The sequence below is a fragment of the Microcaecilia unicolor genome, chromosome 3 (genome assembly GCF_901765095.1).
Source record: "Microcaecilia unicolor chromosome 3, aMicUni1.1, whole genome shotgun sequence".
NCBI classification, from domain to species: domain Eukaryota; kingdom Metazoa; phylum Chordata; class Amphibia; order Gymnophiona; family Siphonopidae; genus Microcaecilia; species Microcaecilia unicolor.
Window position 1 is genome coordinate 389,337,790 of NC_044033.1, and position 22,982 is coordinate 389,360,771.

The window sequence follows — 22,982 nt, forward strand, 5'->3', positions numbered from 1 at the left end:
TGACGATGCTTCTTAGCCTTCGCTCGATGCACGTCATCGATACTCCTCGGTACCAACAAGGAGGACGTGGAATCCACACGCCTCCTCGGGGTGGAGTCTGAGAGTGGTCGGTCCCATGGGGCCTGCACAGCAGGAGACTTCGAGGCAGGTGGAGACCCACTCGACGGCTCACTGCTCCCAGCGTGTGGTGGTCTCCGGACAGCCATTACCTGTGCTCCTGAAGTCGATGCCATCTTCGGTGCCGATATCGACGCCGTCAACCTTGGTACCGAAGAACCGGTCGAAGCTCCGAAAAGATAGTCCTGAAGAGCTTTTCTCGACGCCTGTGTACGCTTTTTAAGGCTAAGACACAACTTACATGCATCTGGGTGATGGTCGGGCCCAAGGCACAGAAGACAAAACGCATGGGGATCGGTACCTGAGATTGACCGGTTGCACTGAGTACACTTCTTGAAGGGGCTGGGAGTCTTCGATGACATGGACGGAAAAATAGCGGCAGCGAAGTCAAAATTCGTGATTTATTTTGGCACAAAGGGCACAAAAATGAGAAACCGCGTACGCGCGGCCTAAGAGGGCCTCAAGGTTTGATTTTTTTTTTTTTAAATTTGAAGGAAACAGTAAAAGAAATACAAGAGGACAAAAAAAGGGAGAGAATAACTCTCAAAACGAAGCTCTTTTCACTGGGCCTGAGGAGAGAGACGGACAACAGCAGCTACTCTCCACCGCGGAAAAAGAAAAAACTGAGCGGGACTCTCACACGACTGGCGGGAAGACGGCCGCACGCTGGAAGGCTCTGGCAAAACTTTTGTCTATTTTTGTTGTGGAAAAATTCCATTCCTGGGCCACAGTGAGAACAAGCAGCCTGCTTGTCCTCGGAGAACTATTTATTCATTTACTTATGTCACTTATATTCCACATTAAACAAGAATTAGGTTGAAACCTGGGAGCATTTAAAGTCTTTTTTTTTCCTGGGCCTAGATCAAAAAAGAAAGATGGTTTGTGGGAACATGTTCCTTTTGTTTTGTGGAATGCAGTGGTATACTATAAAAATGCACTTAATATTGTTTATTACTACTGTTTAAAAGAAAGATATTTAGGACATAAGTACTGACGTACTTATGAGGGTAGAGCTACCTTCATGCAGAAGTCCAGAGTCAATCTAAATGTGCCAACATTTGCCAGTTCTGTGATATATATTTATTTCTTCATCAAGTCAGTTTTCAACAGCATTTTCTCAGTTATTACACAAATGCAAACACAATTATAATGTTAATAAATTTTGGACGTTACTGAATTCTATTATTCTGTCTCACTGTACTTCCATTTTTGGCACAGCATAAGTCATCACAAGGACAAAATATAAGAAAACCAATGGACTGCATTATAGCCCATTAAGTTACGTTTAAACAAATAAGGTATCTTCACTGGAATTTGGCCATGTATTGCTGCATTGTATAGAACAGGGTAGAAAAATAAGCACAAAATACAGCTTTTATTAGTGCTGTTTCCACCAGCTGCAATAATTTTTGAAGCTGTTTTAATTATATTCAGTTTTGATTTCATGATATTTATACCTACATATGGGACACTTTCAAATAAATTAAAAAGCAGTAAAATAAAAATTTTTTAAAAATCTTTTGTCTTCTACCTTTTAAGACACTGCCTATCCAACTGGAACAGCATTTGACTTATTACAGATGGACCGCACAAAGGCAGTCCATTATTTCTAATAATCTTTTTACTATTGTTTTCAATAGCGTTTGCTATTGTTTTAGGTGTACTTGTGAGTCCGTCTACTGCCAGAAAGCTACGCCTACTGGCTTCAATCCATATAATGGACTAGATAGCCTCATACCATCTCCTGTTCTCAATCTAATCTTCTTAAGTAAACCTAAGCTGAAGCACTCTGCATACTCAGACCATTGCTTTTATAGGTTTTGTTACTGCATTCCAGTCTAATTGTATACCCTGCGAGCAAAATGTAATTTGCTGTCTTCTATACAATTTTTGTGTATTTGTACAATTAATTTATTTCAGTGGTATGCATACAGAAGGCATATAGTTCATCAGTCATGAAATCCTCCATTCTAGAATGATGGCACAAGAGACTAAAAGTAAGGCAAAGTCACTTCCAAAAGAATGCTAGAAATACAATACACGATGCAAGCTGGAAATAAGGAATGGACTGCCAGGAATTACAGCTAACAGCAACAAATACTGAATGTAACATTCATACATATCTCTCATCCACTGCAGTATAGCTAAATCAGAATGGTTTTTGGACTTTCTGTTTCTCCATTAAAAGACTCCTGGGGAAGTGGAAGGAGAAAGGGAGAAGGGATGGATGGTGAAAGGGGAAACCCTAGTGGTGAAATAATTGAACTGAGTACTATAGATGCTGAAGATTTTTTTTTTAATGTGTCATTGGAGTAGCTCTGGCAATTGCAGTGGTGATTTCCTCATGGGAGAGTGTGCAGGAACTGGAAAAGAGCAACCAGAGTGTTGAACTGGGACTTTTCAAAGATTATATTGCAGATACCACATGGCATAAATGGTGGCCAGTATGAGGAGTTTTTAAACCTTCATGAGGATTACCTGGGCGTTATTAGCAGCAATTGTTGGAAACAGAGAGACTGCAACCAGAATAGCTGATGCCTAGGCTACTGGAAGATCCCAGGGGAACCCGGAAGCCAGAGAGGGAATGTCCTTTTGCCAGCAGACCCTGACTGAAAGCCAGAAGCTGAAAAGATGAACTGGTAACCAGAGACCATTACCACCCCCCACCATACAGGTGCTTTCCAGCTGCCTCCAAAGGTAAGGAATTCCTCAAGGGACCTGTGCTGGATTGGTAATGTTTGGGGGGTGGTGGAGGCCTGAGTAGGCAATACTGAGGGAGCAGGAGACAAAAGTGCCGCATTTGGGTGTTTTTCTTTGTGTTTGTTGTTGCAGCAGTCCACCAGGAGGTGCAAGAGCGTTGGAGGAGTCCAGCTGGTGATTCCAAGGAGTGAGGAAATCCAGTCTCGTCTGGAAAGGAGTGCAGATTAAGGTCTATTTGAAGGAGCAGCAATATCTTAAGGGTGCGGGGATGTGGGGAAGACAAAAAAAAACCCCTCAGAAACCAAGGTATTTGCCAAGGTCTGATCAACAGGACATTAGTATCTATATAAGATTTTTTGTCCGTGATCTAGTCTCTTTCATAGGGTTTTTTTCACTCTTTTTGCAATCACAAGGTAAAATTATGTATAATCATACCTGATAATTTTCTTTCCATTAATCATAGCTGATCAATCCATAGACTGGTGGGTTGTGTCCATCTACCAGCAGGTGGAGATAGAGAGCAAACTTTTGCCTCCCTATATGTGGTCATGTGCTGCCGGAAACTCCTCAGTATGTCGATATCAAAGCTCCATCCACAGGACTCAGCACTTAGAGAATTACACCCACGAAGGGACACTCTGCCCAGCTCACCACCGCCGAAACGGGGGAGGGGAATTAACCCAGCTCATCCCCACACAAGTGGGGGAGGGGAATCCGTCCAGCTCATCCCCGCGGAGCGGGGGAGGGACACCACACCCGCCGATGCGGGGGGATCTGGCTTATCCTGCAACCGCAACCGCGGGAGGAGCTGACTGACCCTAACACCGCCGAAGCGGGAGGGGTACAAAGCTGCCCTACAGCCGCACGAAGCGGGAGGGAGTGCCGGCAGAATTTTAAGTCTCAATCCAGCCCCGTAAAACGGAGGGGAGAGGAATGCAGCAGCTCACTGTAACACAAACTCGTCTTAACTCTTGAAGAATCCAAGTGAAAAAACTTGAACACGAAGTCTTTCTGAAGTAACTGAAGACTAAACTTGAACCTGAAATGCAACCAGAATAAAAACAGTACAGATATCTGGGAGGAGCTATGGATTGATCAGCTATGATTAATGGAAAGAAAATTATCAGGTATGATTATACATAATTTTACCTTCCATATCATCAAGCTGATCAATCCATAGACTGGTGGGATGTACCGAAGCAGTACTCACCCAGGGCGGGACATAGAAATCCCTGACCTCAACACTGAAGCTCCAAACCGGGCCTCCGCCCGTGCAGCCACAGTCAAACGGTAATGCTTGGAGAATGTATGAGCCGAAGCCCAAGTTGCCGCCTTGCATATCTCTTCCAAGGAGACGGATCCGGCCTCTGCCATCGAGGTCGCCTGAGCTCTCGTGGAGTGAGCCTTCAGCTGGATAGGCGGCACCTTCCCTGCGGCCACATAAGCCGCTGCAATGGCTTCCTTGACCCATCTTGCCACTGTAGGCTTAGCAGCCTGCAGACCCTTACGAGGACCTGCAAACAGATGATCCGATTTCCGGAAATCATTGGTCACTTCCAAGTATCTGATGATGACTCGTCTCACATCCAGATATTTAAGAGCAGAGTACTCCTCTGGGTAGTCCTCCCTACGAAAGGAAGGGAGACATAGCTGCTGATTCACATGGAAGCGAGAAACAATCTTGGGCAGGAAGGAAGGCACTGTGCGAATAGTCACTCCTGCCTCAGTGAACTGTAGAAAAGGCTCTCGACATGAGAGCGCCTGGAGCTCGGAAACTCTTCTGGCTGAAGAGATAGCCACCAAAAAGACTGCTTTCAACGTCAGGTCTTTCAGAGATGCCCTTGACAAGGGTTCAAACGGCGGCTTCTGCAATGCTCTTAGCACCAGGTTGAGATTCCACGCAGGCACCACTGAGTGCAGAGGAGGGCGCAGGTGATTAACCCCCTTGAGAAAGCGCACCACATCTGGCTGCGAAGCCAGGGAAGCACCCTTCAGGCGGCCCCTGAAGCAAGCCAGAGCCGCTACCTGGACCTTAAGGGAACTGAGCGACAGGCCTTTGTCCAGACCTTCTTGCAGGAACGCCAACACTGAAGAAATTGGAGCAGTGAAAGGAGAAAGAGAGCCTGCTTCACACCACGCTGCAAAGATACGCCAAACCCTGGCGTAAGCAGTAGAAGTAGAGCGTTTCCTCGCTCTCAGCATAGTGGCGATGACCTTGTCTGAGAAGCCCTTCTTCCTCAGACGCTGCCGCTCAATAGCCAGGCCGTAAGACCAAAGGGGGAGGGATCCTCCATCACCACGGGACCCTGATGTAACAGGCCCTGCTCCACTGGCAGCCGCAGAGGATCGTCGACTGAGAGCCTGATCAAGTCCGCATACCAGGGACGCCTGGGCAAATCCGGACCCACCAGGATTATCCTGCCGGGATGCTTTGCCACCCGGTCTAGTACCCTGCCCAACATGGGCCAGGGCGGGAACACATAGAGAAGCTCTTGTGTCGGCCATTGTTGGAGAAGAGCATCTACTCCCAGGGATCGAGGGTCCCGTCCTCTGCTGAAGAAGCGCGGCACTTGGCAATTGGCCGATGACGCCATCAGATCTAGGCTCGGCTGGCCCCAGCGCTTTGTGATGTCCAAGAACGCCTGAGCAGATAGCTGCCACTCTCCGGGCTCCAAGGTATGGCGACTGAGAAAGTCCGCCTTGACATTCATGACTCCGGCAATGTGGGCCGCTGACAGCTGTTCCAGGTTCGCTTCCGCCCACTGGCATAGACTCATAGCTTCCTTGGCTAGAGGGGCGCTCTTCGTACCTCCCTGGCGGTTGACATAGGCCACAGCCGTGGCATTGTCCGACAGGACCCGTACAGGCTTCAACACCAGTACCGGGATGAACTCCAAAAGCGCCAACCGAATGGCTCTGAGTTCCAGGAGGTTGCTAGACCACTTTGCCTCTGCAGGAGACCAGAGCCCCTGCGCTGTCCTTCCCAAGCAGTGGGCTCCCCAGCCCGATAACGAGGCGTCCGTCGTGACGACAATCCACTCTGGGGACACCAGAGGCATTCCCGCAGACAACTTGCCTGTCTGCATCCACCAGCTCAGCGCCTTGCGCACTGCTGGGTCCAAGGGAAGACGCACCGCATAATCCTCCGACATCGGAGTCCAGCGCTGCAGCAGAGAGTGTTGTAGTGGTCTCATATGAGCCCTGGCCCAGGGCACTACTTCCATCGTGGCCGTCATAGAGCCCAACAGCTGCACATAGTCCCAAGCCCGAAGAGGAGAGGCTACTAGGAACTGGTCCACCTGAGCCTGAAGCTTGACAATCCGATTGTCTGGCAGGAACACTCTGCCCACTTGGGTGTCGAATCGAACTCCCAGATACTCCAGGGACTGAGTCGGGCGCAGCTGGCTCTTCTCCCAGTTGATGATCCATCCCAGGGAGCTCAAAAGAGCAACTACCCGGTCCACAGCTTTGCCGCACTCTGCATAAGAGGGGGCTCGGATCAACCAGTCGTCCAGATAAGGATGGACTTGTACTCCTTCCTTTCGCAGGAAGGCCGCTATGACCACCATTACCTTGGAAAAGGTCCGCGGAGCAGTAGCCAACCCGAACGGGAGGGCTCTGAACTGGAAGTGTCGGCCCAGGACTGCAAAACGCAGAAAGCGTTGATGAGGAGGCCAGATGGGAATATGCAGGTACGCTTCCTTGATGTCCAAGGATGCCAGGTACTCCCCTGCCTTCACTGCCGCTATAACAGAGCGGAGAGTCTCCATGCGAAAGTGCCGCACTTTCAAGGCCCGATTGACCCCTTTGAGGTCGAGGATAGGCCGGACAGAACCTCCTTTCTTTGGTACCACAAAGTAAATGGAGTAACGCCCCTTGCCAAGCTGACTTTCTGGCACCGGAACGACCGCACCCAGGCGGATCAGATTGTCCAAAGTCTGCTGCACTGCCACAGCTTTGACCGGAGACTTGCAGGGAGAGAGTACAAACCCGTCTCTTAAGGGTCGGCAGAACTCTAGCTTGTAGCCGTCTATGATGACTTCCAGCACCCAAGCGTCTGAAGTTATTGTGGTCCACTCGCCCAGAAACGAGGACAGCCGTCCTCCAATCTGCACTGGGGCGTGGACCAATACCCCGTCATTGGGTACGAGACCCTGGGGGAGGACCGGAGGGAGCACCTCCGGGACGGCGGTCTCTGCGAAAGGAATGCTGCTTGGGGGAGAAATTCCTCTTAAAGGAAGAGGGGGCAGAAGCACCCGACCTGCCCGGGCGGTACCGACGGGCTTCCTGAAACCGTCCTCTGGAGGTACCAGGACGAGCACTAGCCCGAGCCCTGACCTCCGGTAACTTCTTGCCCTTAGACGTGCCGAGATCGGTCACGATTTTGTCCAGCTCGACCCCAAAGAGCAGCTTGCCTTTAAAAGGCAATCTAGCCAGGCGGGATTTTGAGGCGTGGTCAGCAGACCAATGTTTCAGCCAAAGCCACCGCCGCGCAGAGACAGTCTGAGCCATGCCTTTAGCTGAGGCTCTCAAGACATCATACAGCAAGTCTGCCAAATAGGCTAAGCCCGATTCCAGGGCTGGCCAATCATCCCTCAAGGAATGATCCGAGGGGGAAGCCCGCTGCACCATAGTCAGGCACGCCCTGGCCACATAGGAGCCGCAAACTGAGGCCTGCAAAGTTAAAGCAGCCGCCTCAAAGGACGACCTTAAGGCCGCCTCCAATCTCCTGTCTTGGGCGTCCTTTAGGGCCGTGCCACCTTCCACCGGCAATGCCGTTTTCTTAGTCACCGCAGTGATTAAAGAATCCACGGTAGGCCACAGATAGGCCTCACGTTCACTCACAGCCAAAGGATAGAGGCGGGACATAGCCCTAGCCACTTTAAGGCTCGCTTCTGGGACATCCCATTGAGCCGAAATTAAGGTGTGCATGGCATCATGCACGTGGAAGGTTCTAGGCGGGCGCTTCGTCCCCAGCATAATGGCAGAGCCAACAGGGGCTGAGGGAGAGACGTCCTCCGGAGAGGATATCTTCAAAGTGTCCATGGCCTGTAACAACAGGTTGGGCAAATCCTCTGGGCGAAAAAGCCGCGCTGCAGAGGGGTCATCCGCTCCATCCGAGCGGGGATCCGTCTCCTCCAAGGAATCCGCAAAGGACCGTTGGGAGACCTCAGACACGCTGCCCTCATCTACATCGGAGGAGACAAATTCCTCCAAGGCCTGGGAATCAACCCGAGGGCGTTTACCTCTGGGAACCTCAACCTCTTTACCAGAGGAGGGAGCGAGGGCAGTGTTGTGCATGAGGAAGGCCCGATGCAGCAGCAAAACAAACTCGGGGGAGAAACCCCCCAGACTGTGCACTTCCGCAGCCTGGGCAACAGCCCTAGGCGCGCTCTCAACCGGCGCTCGCAACAGCGGGGGAGAGACATGCTGCGCATCCAAAATGGCGTCCGGCGCGAAACTCCGCGAAGGAGCCGCGCGGGAAGACCGGCTCTTAACTTTAGCCGCTTCTGTGCCGTCGCCCAAATTAAGGGCGTTCATGGCATTAATGTCTCCAACCTCAAGGGCGGCCCAAGAAGAAGCCGTCCGAGCCGCGTGGCCGGCCAAGATGGCGGAGGCGAGGAGCGGGGGATGGGCGTTTATGGCGGGAAAAACCGCCACGCCGGAGGAAGGACCGGGACATGCGTCGGTCGCGAAACTGTCACCCACCAAGGGCGAATCAGGCTTGAAGACCCCCGCATCCCCTCTAGAAGCGCTCGAGCGACCCGGGGAGCGACCCTTTGCGCCCTCGCCCTCCGACGCCATGTGCCACGAGGAGAAGAATCGGGGAACCCCCGCCCGCTATAAAAAGGTAAAATTACCTGCTGTCCGCTCCGAGTTGTAACGACCTGGTGTCTCAGTGAGTAGCTGCAATAGACGCTTAAATAAACGTCGAAATAAACGCCTTTAAGGCCGTTCAAAATTTTTTTTTTTTTTTTTTAACGGAGCCAGCGGGAGGGGGGAGAAAAGGAGGGACCTGGCACCACCAGGTTTGCACTTGCTCAAAAGAGCCCTCAACCCCAGGCCTCAACAAAACCTAAGGATTAGGCTTGGAGGCCTAGCCAGAGCTGCTGCTGTGTGTGACCACCACCTGCTGAGATAGAGAACATACTGAGGAGTTTCCGGCAGCACATGACCACATATAGGGAGGCAAAAGTTTGCTCTCTATCTCCACCTGCTGGTAGATGGACACAACCCACCAGTCTATGGATTGATCAGCTTGATGATATGGAAAATGCCCATACTCGAGCCTGTTGATCAGACCTTGGTAAATACCTTGGTTTCTGAGGGTTTTTTTGCTTTCACATTTGTTATTAACTCATTTAGCACAACCCTTTAGGATTGTGATTGGCTGTTGATCAGTTTGTGCAGTATTAGATTACCTTTTCTGGATTAACAGCTCATACTGTGTTTTGATATTGATGTGGGGAAGAACAACAAAGGTATCCCTGTAAGACCCCTAAGCTTAGCCTAAGAAATAAGAAAAGAGGAGGAGAGAGTAATTTTATTTATTTGTTGCACTTGTATCACACATTTTCCCACCAATTTGTAGGGGGGCGAGTAATTTTATTTATTTGTTGCACTTATAGCCACCACTACTACTACTACTTAGCATTTCTATAGCGCTGCCAGGGTTACGCAGCGCTGTACAAGTTTAAACACGGGGAGGGACAGTCCCTGCTCAAGAGAGCTTACAATCTAACGACCACATTTTCCCACCTATTTGCAGGTTCAATGTGGCTTACAATGTTTGAGGGTAGTCCCTAGTCCTCAGCCTAGGGACTACCCTCAAGGGAAACAGGATCCTGTGAGCAGACACTTTTAAAACCAGATGAAATCTCAGTAGAGATGGAGGTGGAGGAAACGAAGTGCATGAAGGCCGAAGGGGAAGGACCTCAATACCACTGAACCTTTGGAGTTGAGTTTGTGAACATTATCTTCCTATCTTTATTTTTGTAAAGAAAACTGGGCTGGAAGTTTTTAGTTTGAAAGGGTCAACAGCAGCAGCGGGTGGTTCCAATGTGATTTCAAACACTGGATGGGAGGAGGGATGCACAGCCTTGGCAAAAATCAGAAAAGCCAAGGTTCTATTTTTGTTGAACCCAGTGCTTTTATTGTTTGGGGTTTGAACAAAAACAAGAGAAAGACATTGGATTTTCTGTTTCTCCATTAGAGAGATATGGTAGCCGTGTTAGTCTACTTCTAAAAGCAGTGAATAGAAATAGAATAAAATAAAACAGAGAAAAGAAAATAAGATGATACCTTTTTTTATTGGACTAACTTAATACATTTTTTGATTAGCTTTCGAAGGTAGCCAAAGGACTCCTAGGGAAGTGGCATGGAGAAAGGGAGAAGGGGTGGGTGGTGAAAGGGGACACCCTAGTGGTGAAATAATTGAACTGAGTACTGCATAAATAAATAGATGCTGAAGATAAGGCAGTGCTTTGGGGAATTTGCTTCTCTCTTGTTTTTTTTAATGAACTGTGTCATTGGAGTAGTTCTGCAACTGCAGTGGTGATTTCATCATGGGAGAGTGTGCAAGAACTGAAGAAGAGCAACCGAAGTGTTGAACTAAGACTTTTCAAAGCTTATATTCCAGATACTCCATAACACTTCGTAGTGCAAGGTTCCACATTAGGAGTCATCGACCAGGAAAGGTATCTGGGTGTCATCATTAATGATATGTTGAAACCCTCTGCTCAGTGTGTGAAGGCAGCCAAGAAATCAAATAGAATGTTAGGTATTATTAGGAAAACAAAAATGAGGATGCTATAATGCCTTTGTATTGCTCCATGATGCAACTGCACCTCAAATATTGTGCGCAATTCTGGTCACATCCCCAAAAAAGATACAGTAGAAAAGGTACAGAGAAGTGCGACGAAAACAATAAAGGGGATGGGATGGCTTCCCTATGAGGAAAGGCTACAGCAGCCAGGGCTCTTCAGCTTGGAGAAAAGACGGCTGAGGTGAGATATGATAGAAGTCTATAAAATAATGAGGGGAGTGAACAGGTAGACGTGAATCGCTTGTTTACTCTTTCCAAAAATACTAGGACTAGGGGGCACGCAATGAAGCTACAAAGTAGTAAATTTAAAATGAATCTGAGAAAATATTTCTTCACTCAAAGTGTAATTAAACTCTGGAATTCGTTGCCAGAGAATGTAGTAAAAGCAGTAAGCCTAGTGGGGTTTAAAAAAAGGTCTGGATAGTTTCCCAAAAGAAAAGTCCATAAGCTATTAATTAAAATGACTTGGGGAAAACCCACTGCTTATTTCTAGGATAAGCAGCATAAAATGTACTGTACTGTTTTGGGATCTTGCCAAGTACTTGCCTGGATTGGCCACTCAGGATGCTGGGCTTGATGGACCTTTGGTCTGTCCCAGTATGGCAATACTTATGTACTTACAAGGCTTGAGCAAAGGAGGAACAGTAAATGATGATACAGAATCCTCACTAATATCTCCAGTTCCTCCTAATCTTTTGAGGCTCCAGATCCGTTCCACCAAGCTCAGCCACTCCACTTAGTGTCTCCACCAAGGTCAAGGTCGTCATTCCAGGCCTCTCCTGCGCTTGACTCCCAGTCGAGACTTGAAGAGCTGGCAACAGGAGTGGAGAAACCAGGTTCAATAAAACACAGCTGCCCAGCAATACGGCAATCTCTGCTCTGCCCGCTGCAGTGAGAACACCTGGAAATGGTTGAGGAGCTGTAGCAAATTGCTCCATATCGCTGCCTTGAAGTAAACAGAGTCAATATTGAGATCAGTGTGGTGGGGGGGGGGGGGGGTATTCTTCTCTCTTTCCAGACTCGTAGGCGTCTCAATACACAGGAGCAAGTCAGAGGAAACAATTTTTTAGAGGAGAAATCCATGGAGCACTACTACAGCACATCAGCAGCCATCTAGGATCCCTTTATCCCAAGATATTTTAATGAAAAGCTTTTTATTTTTTGATTTGAGGCTTGCAATAGCCAAGACAGCTCATCCTCTTCTTTCCTAATAGGCTCCAGAAAACACTAAGTGCAACATGGCATAAAACACCTGAAAGAAAATCCTACATTTGAGAAAAAAATAAAGTATAACTTAAACGTATTTTCTTCTTTTTAAGGTATTTCATGCCGTTATTTATTATTGTACACCTTTGGGTAACAAGTCAATCTGGTTGATTTTCCATGCCAAATCAATAATTTCTGTCACCTAAATATAGAATATGTAGGGCTCTACCTAAGCTCTGCCTAAATCATAGGAGGACACAGTGAGACTTCAGTACAGACTTGCATACTACTAAGACCACTTACCTCCAAAAGAAGAGGCCCCAGAGATTCCTTTTCAATCACTCCCTGACTGCTAGAGGAGATGTCTGATTTTTGGACATCATCATCAGATGCTGCAGCTGCTTTCTCTGCAACAAATAAGATGGTACATGTTAAACCAAACCTGAAATATAATCAAGACAGACAGAATCTGAATGAGCTGAATGTTCAAGAACATATAAACTTCCATAGTATAAACCTGTACCCTTACCATAATACTTAAAAAGAGTTCAAAGATTATTCTTTACATTAAATGAAAATAGAAAAACTCTTCAAATGCCAAAACGATGTAATCTCGGAAGAAAATATAGTATAAGTAATCCCAACTGTGTTGGCAACTAATAACTTGAATAGCCACAAGAGATACAGTCATTGAATAATTTTGCCCAGGTTTGTAAAGCATTAAAGATCTGGCTTTACTCTTTAATATTGTCCTGTTGTTGCAGCAGCATTGTTTTAGAAAATTGTCTAATTGGCTGCTATTTTTGATGTTTCCTTTAATTTTATTATTTGTATTTTTATTTGATGTTTTATGGTAAAGGGGTAGGTGAAGATAAGATTTTATGTTTTCCTTTTCACTATAGTTTTTGTGAACTACTTTGATTGTTTTTATTAACAGGTAGCAGCATCCTGCTACGATGCTTAGGCATATTATCAATTCTAGGAGAAGGCCGTCTTTGACGTAATGCAAATATTAAAGTACCTGCAGTGTATTAGAGAAACAGATTGTACCTAACACACACTGGTTACAAGGTTCATGCCTGCTATAGTATGTGCAAAACCATTAAAAATGTAGTAGTATCCTACAAAATTGTGCCAATAAATAAGCTCTAAAACTAGTTGTCTAAAATGTGATATAAAAGATTTGTGAAAAACAGTATTTAAGATTTGGCAATAGCATTGGTTCTGTATCATTACACAGAAATCATTTGTGTGTCAATATTTAGATATTACTGGGGCTGAAAAACTGCAGGAAAACCTTAGGGAAGTGGAAGACTGGGAATCCTACTGGCAGATGAAATTTAATATGGACATTATAAACCATAAATCTGTATGTCTCTGTTGATCACCCCACCCCTCACCTATCCACACCCATCCTGTTAGAATATCAATGATATGCTTTGATGTCCCCATGCATACCTCCTACCCACCCCATCCTCCCACCCTGTCAGACTGTCATAGTAATGCTTGAATGTTTTCACTTATATACACTGTCAGCTAGCACATTTGCTTATTGCCGATCTGACGAAGGGCAACCTTCGAAATATAATCAAGAAATGTATTAAGTTATGTCCAATAAAAAAGGTATCATCTTATTTTCTTTTCCATGTTTTATTTTGTTTGATTTCTATTGATAACCATATGGACAAATGCAAAGTGATACACATAGGGAAGAATAATCCAAAGGAAAAATTATGTTCTTACCTGATAATTTTCTTTCCTTTAATCATACCAGACCAGTCCAGACTAATGGATTGTGTCCATCTACCAGCGGAGAGAGACAGAGAAAATAGTTCCAAGTAAACTGCCCCTTAAGGGTATCGTGCAGCCTGGAATGTTCAGTATTTCGAATAGCCAAGCAATGGTGCTCTAAAGTCTAGACGAAAACACAGTTAATACCAAACAGGCAAAACTCTTGGAGCCAATATGCAGAACCTCACTGTTCCTGCTTGGCCAAAGGCAACTGCAACCTCCCCTCACAGTAAAGTAAGCGGGAGGGAATGATCCCAAGCAAATAGAGATCTACCCCTGAATCTGGGGAAAGAACTCTGTGATCCCAAGTAACAGGAGTCACACAGAGCTGGCACAACAACAAGTGGCAGGAGATTGAATAGAAAAGATGAAGTAGGCAGTGCTGTAGGACATCCCACCATACTGAAATGTTGTGGAACAGCCAGGGATACCTAAAAGAAACAACACTCTGACAGACTTTAGCCAGGGAGTGCAACTGGACTGGTCTGGTATGATTAAAGAAAAGAAAATAATCAGGTAAGAACATAATTTTTCCTTCCTTGTCATCTATACTAGACCAGTCCAGACTAATGGGATCTAGCAAAGCAGTTTCCCAAAGAGGGGGGGTGGGGAGAAAAGAAGAATGCAAAAGGTTGAAAAATCAACAAAGCTATACACAGAGCAAACAACTGATCAGCAGAAAAGGATTCGAATATCCGAACCACCAGGCTACCAAAATGGAACAGAGTTAGACATCTGAAAAGGAACTGAAGCTGTAAGACATAAAACAAATGTCCTGAGCAAAAGAAAAATTTTGTACACCTGTCCCGAGAGTAGCAAAAGAAGCAGCAAAAGATACTCATGCCAAAGGACCCCCCCCTTGGAAGGAAGGCAACAGTCGTATCCGAGCAACAAAAAGAAGAACTGTCTCTCTCAAGACTAGGATTCACTTCTTCGAACCCTGGCAGAACTAACTCCCAAACCTGCCGGTCTGCCTTGAGTCCAAGATGGTGGGATGAAGCGACCCAAACAAGTACTAGGAGTACGCAACCCCAAACAGTGCACCACACTTCATAGAAGAAAGGAAGCAAGGCCCAGGAACCACCCAGACCCATGCCTAGTGAGAGAATCAAACTCCACAGAACAAGAAAAGAACCAACTAACTGGAGAGCTAGTCTCTTCAGGAGAACCATGAAGAAAAGGGCAGCAGCATACCAGGGTACGACAGTAGAAAGAGTACTCCCTCAACCAGCTCACTGTGGACTTAAGGATGAAAGAACAGAGCCAAGAGAACAAAAGGAGACAAAGAACACTGTGGAGAAAAGGCCCCCAAGGTACCAAGTAGCCACAAAAGGAGCAGAGACGAATTCAAATTCCAGCAATGGAGAAGCTTCACACGAGACACAAAGAGGGTACGGCAAGAAAAGGTGCCACAGGAATGGTAGCTAACAGTAGACAAGATAGCCTTGTCTAGCAATCTAAACTGTGGTATGCCACAGCTGCCAAGAAGTTACTGTATCCAACCCGCAGAAAAGAGCTGGGGTTGACCGACAAGGTGAAACAGTGCCCAACAGGCAAAGGAGAAAATATGCTCCACAGTCAGAGACTGAACTGTGCTCAAGGGACAGAAACAAAACTGCGCTCATCAGGCAGAGTAGGATCCGTGCTCAACGAGAACAAACGGATTAGCACTCAAAGCATACAAACTGAACCACGCACCACAGGCAGAGAAAGAGTTGCACACCTCTGACAAAAACAGAAATGCGCTGAATAAGCAGAGAAAAAGCTGAGAGTAACAGAAAAAGGATGAGCAGTGCCCCACTGAAAGAGCTGGATGTTAGAGGTACCTGCAGAACTGAAGCTGCAGTAGTGATGGAACTGTGTATAAAACACAGAGAAGGAGCTGCTTTCCACATGCAAACAACGAGCTGCGCCCCGGACGCCAGCAAGGAGCTGTGCTCCGGATGCCGGCAAGGAGCTATGGTTCCTACGCAGACATGAAACTGTGTAGCACCTGCAGTCACAGAGCTGTGCTCCACATACCACCCTAGAACTTCGCCCAATTTGCAGAGAAGAATTGTGCTAAACACACAGAGATGGAGCTACACTCAACAGGCGGTGGAGCTGCACTCTGCATGCAGACAGGGAGCTGCATGCCACACACAGACAAGGAGCTACGTTCCACAGGCAGACAAAGGACCGTGCCCCACACTGAGACCTGCAGAGAAAGAATTACACAACATGTGACAATGGAGCTGCATTCAACATGCAGAGATGAAAGATTGCAGAATAAGCAGCGAAGGAAATTCACTCAACATGCCATGATAGAGCTGTCCTCAACATACAGCAATGGAGCTAAAGCCAACCATGAACTGTGCCCAAGATACAGTGATGGAGCTAAAGCCAACCAGGAACTGTGCCCAACATGCAGCAATGGAGCTGTGCCCAACATGCAGCGATGGAGCTGTGCTCAACAAGCAAAATGAATAGATGGAGCCCTGGGGAAGAGCCAGAGAAGAAGGTGCTGCCAGGAGGCCAACAGGAAAGGAGCATAACTTGTGGAAATGCAGACCTAGCGCTGTACTCCCCTGGCCCAGAGGGACTAAAACTACAAGAAGAGAAAGCCCCCATGCCCCAAGAGACACTCTCGGCCCCCAAGTGGTCTCTCAGCCACGACTGCCCTCCTAGGCAACCGATACGGAGCAGCAGTCAACGTAGAGAAATAACTCCCTTCAAAAGGGAGGTAAGAATCACAGATCTGGAATCCTCAGACCATAGGGAGCAAAATGCAGCCGTAAGGCAGTGAGGAAGAAACAACTCTCGCCAGGCCAGTAACAAAGAGGAAGCTGACCACTAACACCCAACTGAGGAAAAACCAGCTACGGGAGAGTCAAACTCCAGTCCTGGAACAGAACCACTTCCCTGCAGAAAAGTAGAGAAAAGCACAGAGCTAAGAGGTGATAATCAGATGCACAGCAATAGATCTACTCAGCAGGAAAGAACTGCGTCCCTTACAGAAAAAGGAAGGAGTGCCAAATGTGCCAGGAGAGAGGCTCCTGAAACTAGAAAAGGCAAAAGCTGCCCGTACCAGGCTAAAACTCCCACCCAAAAGCAAGGGAAGCAAGGAAGAGCTGTGGCAAACTAGTCCTAAAAAGGCACAGTCCCATAAGGAGACACTGAACTGAGTCCAAGCAAAAGACTGGCAAGAATGGTGCTCCCGAGGGTACTCAGAAGAGGGATTTGAGCTAGCAGTTACACACCAAGGGCAACTCAGACCCCTGCCAGAAGGAAAGTACCCTGCAGACAAACCAGAGGGACAGGAGGGATCCATGGGGACAAGAGAACCAGAACCTCCCTAAGGAAGGGAGGAAAAACTACTGCCAAAACAAAAATCAAATAGCAGGGGCGTCTCAAGCAAGATGCCTGAAGCAGCAGAGACCGGACGATCTGTAGTTTCGTGATCTAGACACGAGCCGTGCCCCCAAAGCAACTGGTATCAGCTCGGAAGGGTCCAAGATCAGAATCAGACGCCGGCCAGCGAAATTCAAAGAAACTTTGCAAGCAGCCCCCTAGAATACATTGCCAAAGGTGGGAAAATAAATCAGGTAACGGGCAAGAGAAAGAAGGAAAAACAATTCTTCACTAGTGACAGGTTTACCTCAGAGGCAGAAAAAGAAGGAAAAACAAAGTTTCTTCTTCTTCTTCTTTTTTTTAAAACAACCTTCTTCACTAGTGACAGGAATAAATAAAGGTTTACCTCAGAGGCAGAAAAAGAGGGGGAAAACAGTTTCTTTTTCTTTCTTTTTTTTGTAAACCACCTTCTCCACCACAGAAGAGAAGAACGCCACAGGGGAGACAAGTTACTCCATGCAACTAACCATCACCCTGCTAGAAAGACAGCCAGGGGAGGGAGGGGAGGGGAGGGAACCAAGGTCACTGGATATCACCCTAGCTGGCAGATGAGGAACTCAGGACCACTGAGTATCATCTAAAACTAGCCCCAACACGGCTACCAGCACACCCCTAACTCCACTGTCACCAGAAGAATCTGGGACAGGAGCTACCAGCCAGCAATCCAGAGCAACTGCACAATCCGTCCACCATCCGCTAGGAGACAGAGAAAATACTGAACATTCCAGGCTAGACGATACCCCTAAGAGGCAGTTTACTTGGAACTATTTTCTCTGTCTCCTTCCGCTGGTAGGTGGACACAAGTCTGGACTGGTCTGGTATAGATGACAAGGAATCATAGTTATCTGATGCTAGAGTCCATCTTAGGAGTCAGCACTCAAGAAAAAGACCTATGTATCATTGTAGACAGTACACTGAAATCTTCTGCCCAGAGTGTGATGGTGGCCAAAAAAGCCAACAGGATGCTAGGAATTATTAGGAAAGGGATGTAAAATAAGATCAAGATTATAATAATACCTCTGTATCACTCCATGGAGCGACCTCAACTTGATATTGTGTTCAATTCTAGTCGTCGTATCTCAAAAAAGATATAGCGAAATTAGAAAAGGTTCAAATTAGAGGGACCAAAATGATAAAGGGGATGGAACTCCTCCATATGAGGAAAGGTTAAAGAGGGTAGGGCTCTTCAGATTGGAAAACAGAGGGCTGAGGGGGGGATATGATTGAAGTCTATAAAGTCCTAAGTGGTATACAATGAATAGAAATGAATATATTTTTCACTCTTCAAAAAGTACAAAGACCAGGGGAAACTCAATGAAATTACATGGAAATACTTTTAAAACGAATAGGAGGAAATAATTTTTTTCACTCAAAGAATAGTTAAGCTGGAGGAAAAGCCCATAGTCTGTTATTGAAACGAACATTGGGGGGATCCACTGCCTCCCCTGGGATTGGTAGCATGGCATGTTGTTACTAATGATCTGGATTGGCTACTATTGAAAGCAGGATACTGGGCTAGATAGACCACTGGTCTGACCCAGTATGGCTATTCTTATGCTCTTAAATCTACTTTATTAAAGCACTAATGCTGCCTTTACAAAATTGGCTTAAAATAGGCACTTCTTACCATTTTTAACATAGGCACTCCTCTTATAAAAGCAGGCCCCAAGTATCCCTGATACTTATGGTGATAATCTAATGACTCAACAAGAAGGTAAAATTATGTCTTACCTGATAATTTTCTTTTCTTTAACGCAGCAGATGAATCGAGGAACTAGTGAGATGTACCAAAGCATTCCTTAAGTAGGGTGGGAAGCTGACGCTCCCCGCGCCAACACTCCCGCCCCAAAACTCGCATCCTCCCGAGCAGACACGTCTAGCCTGCTTCGCAAAAGTATGAACGGCCGCCCAAGTAGCCGCCCGACAAATCTCTTCCAAAGATAAGGCCTACGCCTCCACCCAAGAAGCCGCCCGAGTAGAATGCGCCTTCAGGGCCACTGGAGACGCCCGCCCTTGTAGCAGATATGCCGCTTCAATGGCTTCCCTAATCCAGCGAGCAATGGAAGCCTTAGAAGCTGCCTCACTTCTTTTCAATCCCGACAAGAGCACAAAGAGATGATCCGAGCGTCATTAGAGATCTGCTAGTACCGAAACAAGGCTCTCCGCACGTCCAGGAAACATAGCGAGGCAAACTCCCCCGGATAATCCTCTCTTCGAAAAGATGGAAGATAAACCGCCTGATTGACATGGCAAGCCGAAACCACTTTAGGTAGAAACGACGGCACCGTCCGGATCGACACCCCTGCTTAAGAAAACTGCAAAAAAGGATCTCTGGAGGGCAAAGCCTGAATTTCAGAAATCCTCCTAGCCGAAGCAATGGCCAACAAAAACACTGTCTTAAGTGTTAGACCCTTCTCAGAAACCTTATTCAACGGCTCAAACGGTGGGACCTGGAGAGCTTGCAGTAACACATTCAAATGCCACGCCGGGCACGGCTGCCGCAGAGGAGGCCGAAGCCGAAGAGCCCCACATAGGAAACGGACCACTTCAGAGTGAGCTGCTAAAGAAGAACCGTCCAGTTTGCCCCTAAAACAAGCTAGCACGGCCACCTGCACTCGAAGGAAATTATTTGCCAATCCCTTTTGAAGACCATCCTAAAGGAACTCCAGAATAACCGGAATGTCTGCCCGAAAAGGCAATTCAGCACGCAAAGCACACCACGCCAAGAAAGCTTTCCACACTAGCGTGTAGGCTGCTGAAGTAGACTGATTCCGTGCCCCCAAGAGTGGCAATGACTGGTCCTTAAAATCCCTTCTTCCTCAGCTGCCGCCTCTCAATAGCCAGGCCGTAAGACCAAAGCGGGAGGGATTGTCCATCTGAACTGGGTCTTAATGCAGCAGATTGGGAGTCACCGGAAGTCACAATGGTGGCTCTGAGAATGCTCGAACGAGATCCGCATACCACGGCCATCAGGGCCAGTCTGGGGCCACTAGAATGACCGGCCCACGATGCTGCCCTATGTGGCAAAGACCTCTCCCTATCAGAGGCCACGGAGGAAAAACATACAGTAGCTGTTCCAGCCATGGCTGGAGAAGAGCATCCAATCCTGCGGATCCTGGCTGCCGTTTGGGGAACTTTGGCATTGCAAGCCATGGCCATGAGATCCATTTCTGGTCTTCCCCAATGTTGACAGATCAGCCGAAAAGCAGAGTCCAACAGCGTCCATTCCGCTGCGTCCAAAAGAGTCCGGCTAAGAAAATCCGCTTGAACACTGTCATGACCCCAATGTGCGCTGCCAACAGACTCTGAACATGCGCTTCCGCCCATAATAGAAGGCGAGATGCTTCCAATGCCAAGGGAAGGCTGCGAGTGCCCCCCTGATGATTGATGTAGGCCACCATCGTGGTGTTGTCCGAGAATACACAAACTGCCTGCCCCTGCATTCACGACTGCTCGCAACTCCAGACAATTTATCGGCCAAGTCGCTTTGAGATAGGTCTACGATCCCTGGGCTACTCGAAGACAATGGGCTCTCCAGCCCGCAAGGCTGGCATCCGTCACGACTACCACCCAATTAGGAGCCACCAGAGAACACCCTTCTGCAAATTGGCTGACCGGAGCCACCACGCGAGACTGTCCCTGGCCTGGCTCGACCAAGGAAGGCGTCGATAATCCAGCGACGTCGGTGACCATCTGCTCAAAAGGAAATTCTGAAGAGGCCACTTGTGAGTCCTTGCCCATGGAATGACCTCCAAGGTCGCCATCATGGAACCGAGGAGCTGAACATAGTCCCACACTCGGGGAGCGCGACAACTCAATAAGGTCCGTACCTGAGAAAGCAATTTGATCCTTCACTCCTCGGGGAGAAACACCTTCCCCCGCTTCGTATCGAGTTGCACTCCAAGATACTCCAGACTGAATAGGAACCAGATGACTCTTGTCCATATTGACCACCCAACCTAAGGATTGCAACACCGCAATCACTCAGTCGGTGACCACTCAACTCTCCTCTGCTGTCGTAGCCCGAATCAGCCAGTCGTCTAGATATGGATGCACTCAAATCTCCTCCTTCCGCAGGAACGCCGCCACCACCACCATGACCTTGGAAAAAGTGCGTGGGCAGTGGCCATTCCGAAAGGAAGGGCCCGAAACTGGAAGTGCTGACCCAGCACCGCAAATCTGAGAAATCTCTGATGGGGCTGCCAAATGGGAATGTGCAGGTAAGCTTCCCTCAAATCGAGAGCCGTCAAAAACTCGCCTGGTTGAACAGCAACAATAACTGCCCTTAATGTCTCCATGTGGAAGTGACGAATCCACAAAAACTGGTTTACTTTTCTGAGATCGAGATTAGGCCGAAAAGCCCCTCCCTTCTTTGGAACCACAAAGAAGATGGAGTACAGACCTGTGTACCTTTTGAGAGAAGGAACAGGCACGAAAGCCCCTATCTATTAGATTGTAAGCTCTTTGAGCAGGGACTGTCTTTCTTCTATGTTTGTGCAGCGCTGCGTACACCTTGTAGTGCTATAGAAATGCTAAATAGTAGTAGTAGCAGGTCTCGCAAACACTGCAGAACCGCTGTCCTCTTGGCCCGCGATACACAGCAGGACTCCAGAAAAAAGTCTTTGACGGGAGAGAAGAATTCTAGCTTGTAACCTTCTCGCACCACATCGAGGACCCATTGGTCTGAAGTAATTCTGGCCCACTCTGGAAGAAACAGAGAATGCCGACCACCGATCTGCACTCCTCCTGAGTGGACCTGCGCCCCATCATTGGGAGGCCCGAGGAGCCCCCTGACAAGAGGGGGGTGCAGCCGGACACATCTTGTTGCAAAAGGAAGAACGCTGCCCAAAACGAGGATGCTGAAAGGCTGTGTTGGACCGCCCTGGGCGATACCGTCGCGTCTCTCTGAAACGTGACCTCGAGGCTCCCTGCCTGGAAGTAGACTTGGGTCTATCCTCCGGAAGACGCTGAGATTTGGAATCTCCCAAATCTTTAACAATCTTTTCTAGGTCTTCCCCAAAAAGCAATTTCCCTCGGAAAGGCAATTTAATGAGCCGTTGCTTAGAGGCCATATCTGCGGCCCAATGACGGAGCCACAGAAGACACCGAGAGGAAACGGTCAAGGCCATGAGTTTGGCCGAAGCACGGACCAAATCATACCAGGCATCCGCCAAATACGCCAGCCCAATATCCATCAGTGACATCTGAGGAGTTCCCGGCATATCAGACTCCGAAATCGAATCCATGACATAATGTAGCCAACTGAGACAAGCTCTAACCGCATAAGAACTACAAACAGAAACTTGAAGTGTCAAAGCGGCCACCTCAAAGGCACATTTTAAAGAGGCCCCTAGCTGTCTGTCTTGCATATCCTTAAGTGCCACACCACCTTCCACTGGAAGAGTAGTCTTCTTAGTGACCACCGTCACCAGGGCATCCACCCTAGGCAGAGCAAACTGCTGTAAACGTTCCGCTTAAACCGGATATAGCCAGGCCATAGCCCTGGCCACTTTCAGCCCCCACCCCCCCATCTGGATCCGCTCACTGGGCCGAAATCAACTCTTCAATAACTTCATGTACCAGAAAGGCCTTAGAAGGTTGTCTGGTACTAGTCATCTTGGGGTTGACTGCCTGAGAAGCCGCAAGCTCAGGGTCCTCTATATTCAGGGCTTCCAGCGCCTGAGAGATAAAGGAGGACAACTCCTCCTTATGGAAAATCCTCACGGCAGAAGAGTCCTCCGGTTGCTCAGTGAGGACACCGTACTCCATGTCCTCTACCCTCATCTGCTCCAAGAGAGCCACCACGGAGGAAGCTGCATGCGACCGTTTGCAGGACCCGTCCTCAGACCCCAAAGAAAGCCTAGGCTTAAGAGAGGAAAAACCCCCAGACCCCCTGAGAGGATCAAAGGCCGAAGCTGTCGCAGCCACATGGGGGAGGGGGGGGGCAAGGCCC

At 47.9% G+C, this 22,982-nt stretch overlaps 1 protein-coding gene across 5 annotated transcripts in view; it reads right to left on the minus strand.

Moving 5' to 3' along the window:
- NCOA1 (nuclear receptor coactivator 1) overlaps window positions 1-22,982 on the minus strand; it is a 660,387-nt gene that overhangs the window by 369,610 nt on the left and 267,795 nt on the right. For all 5 annotated transcript variants that reach the window (XM_030198687.1, XM_030198689.1, XM_030198688.1 and 2 more), the window contains one exon: window positions 12,152-12,255. In XM_030198687.1, coding sequence (XP_030054547.1) covers window positions 12,152-12,255 — 104 coding nt within the window. The remainder of the gene's footprint in view (window positions 1-12,151; window positions 12,256-22,982) is intronic.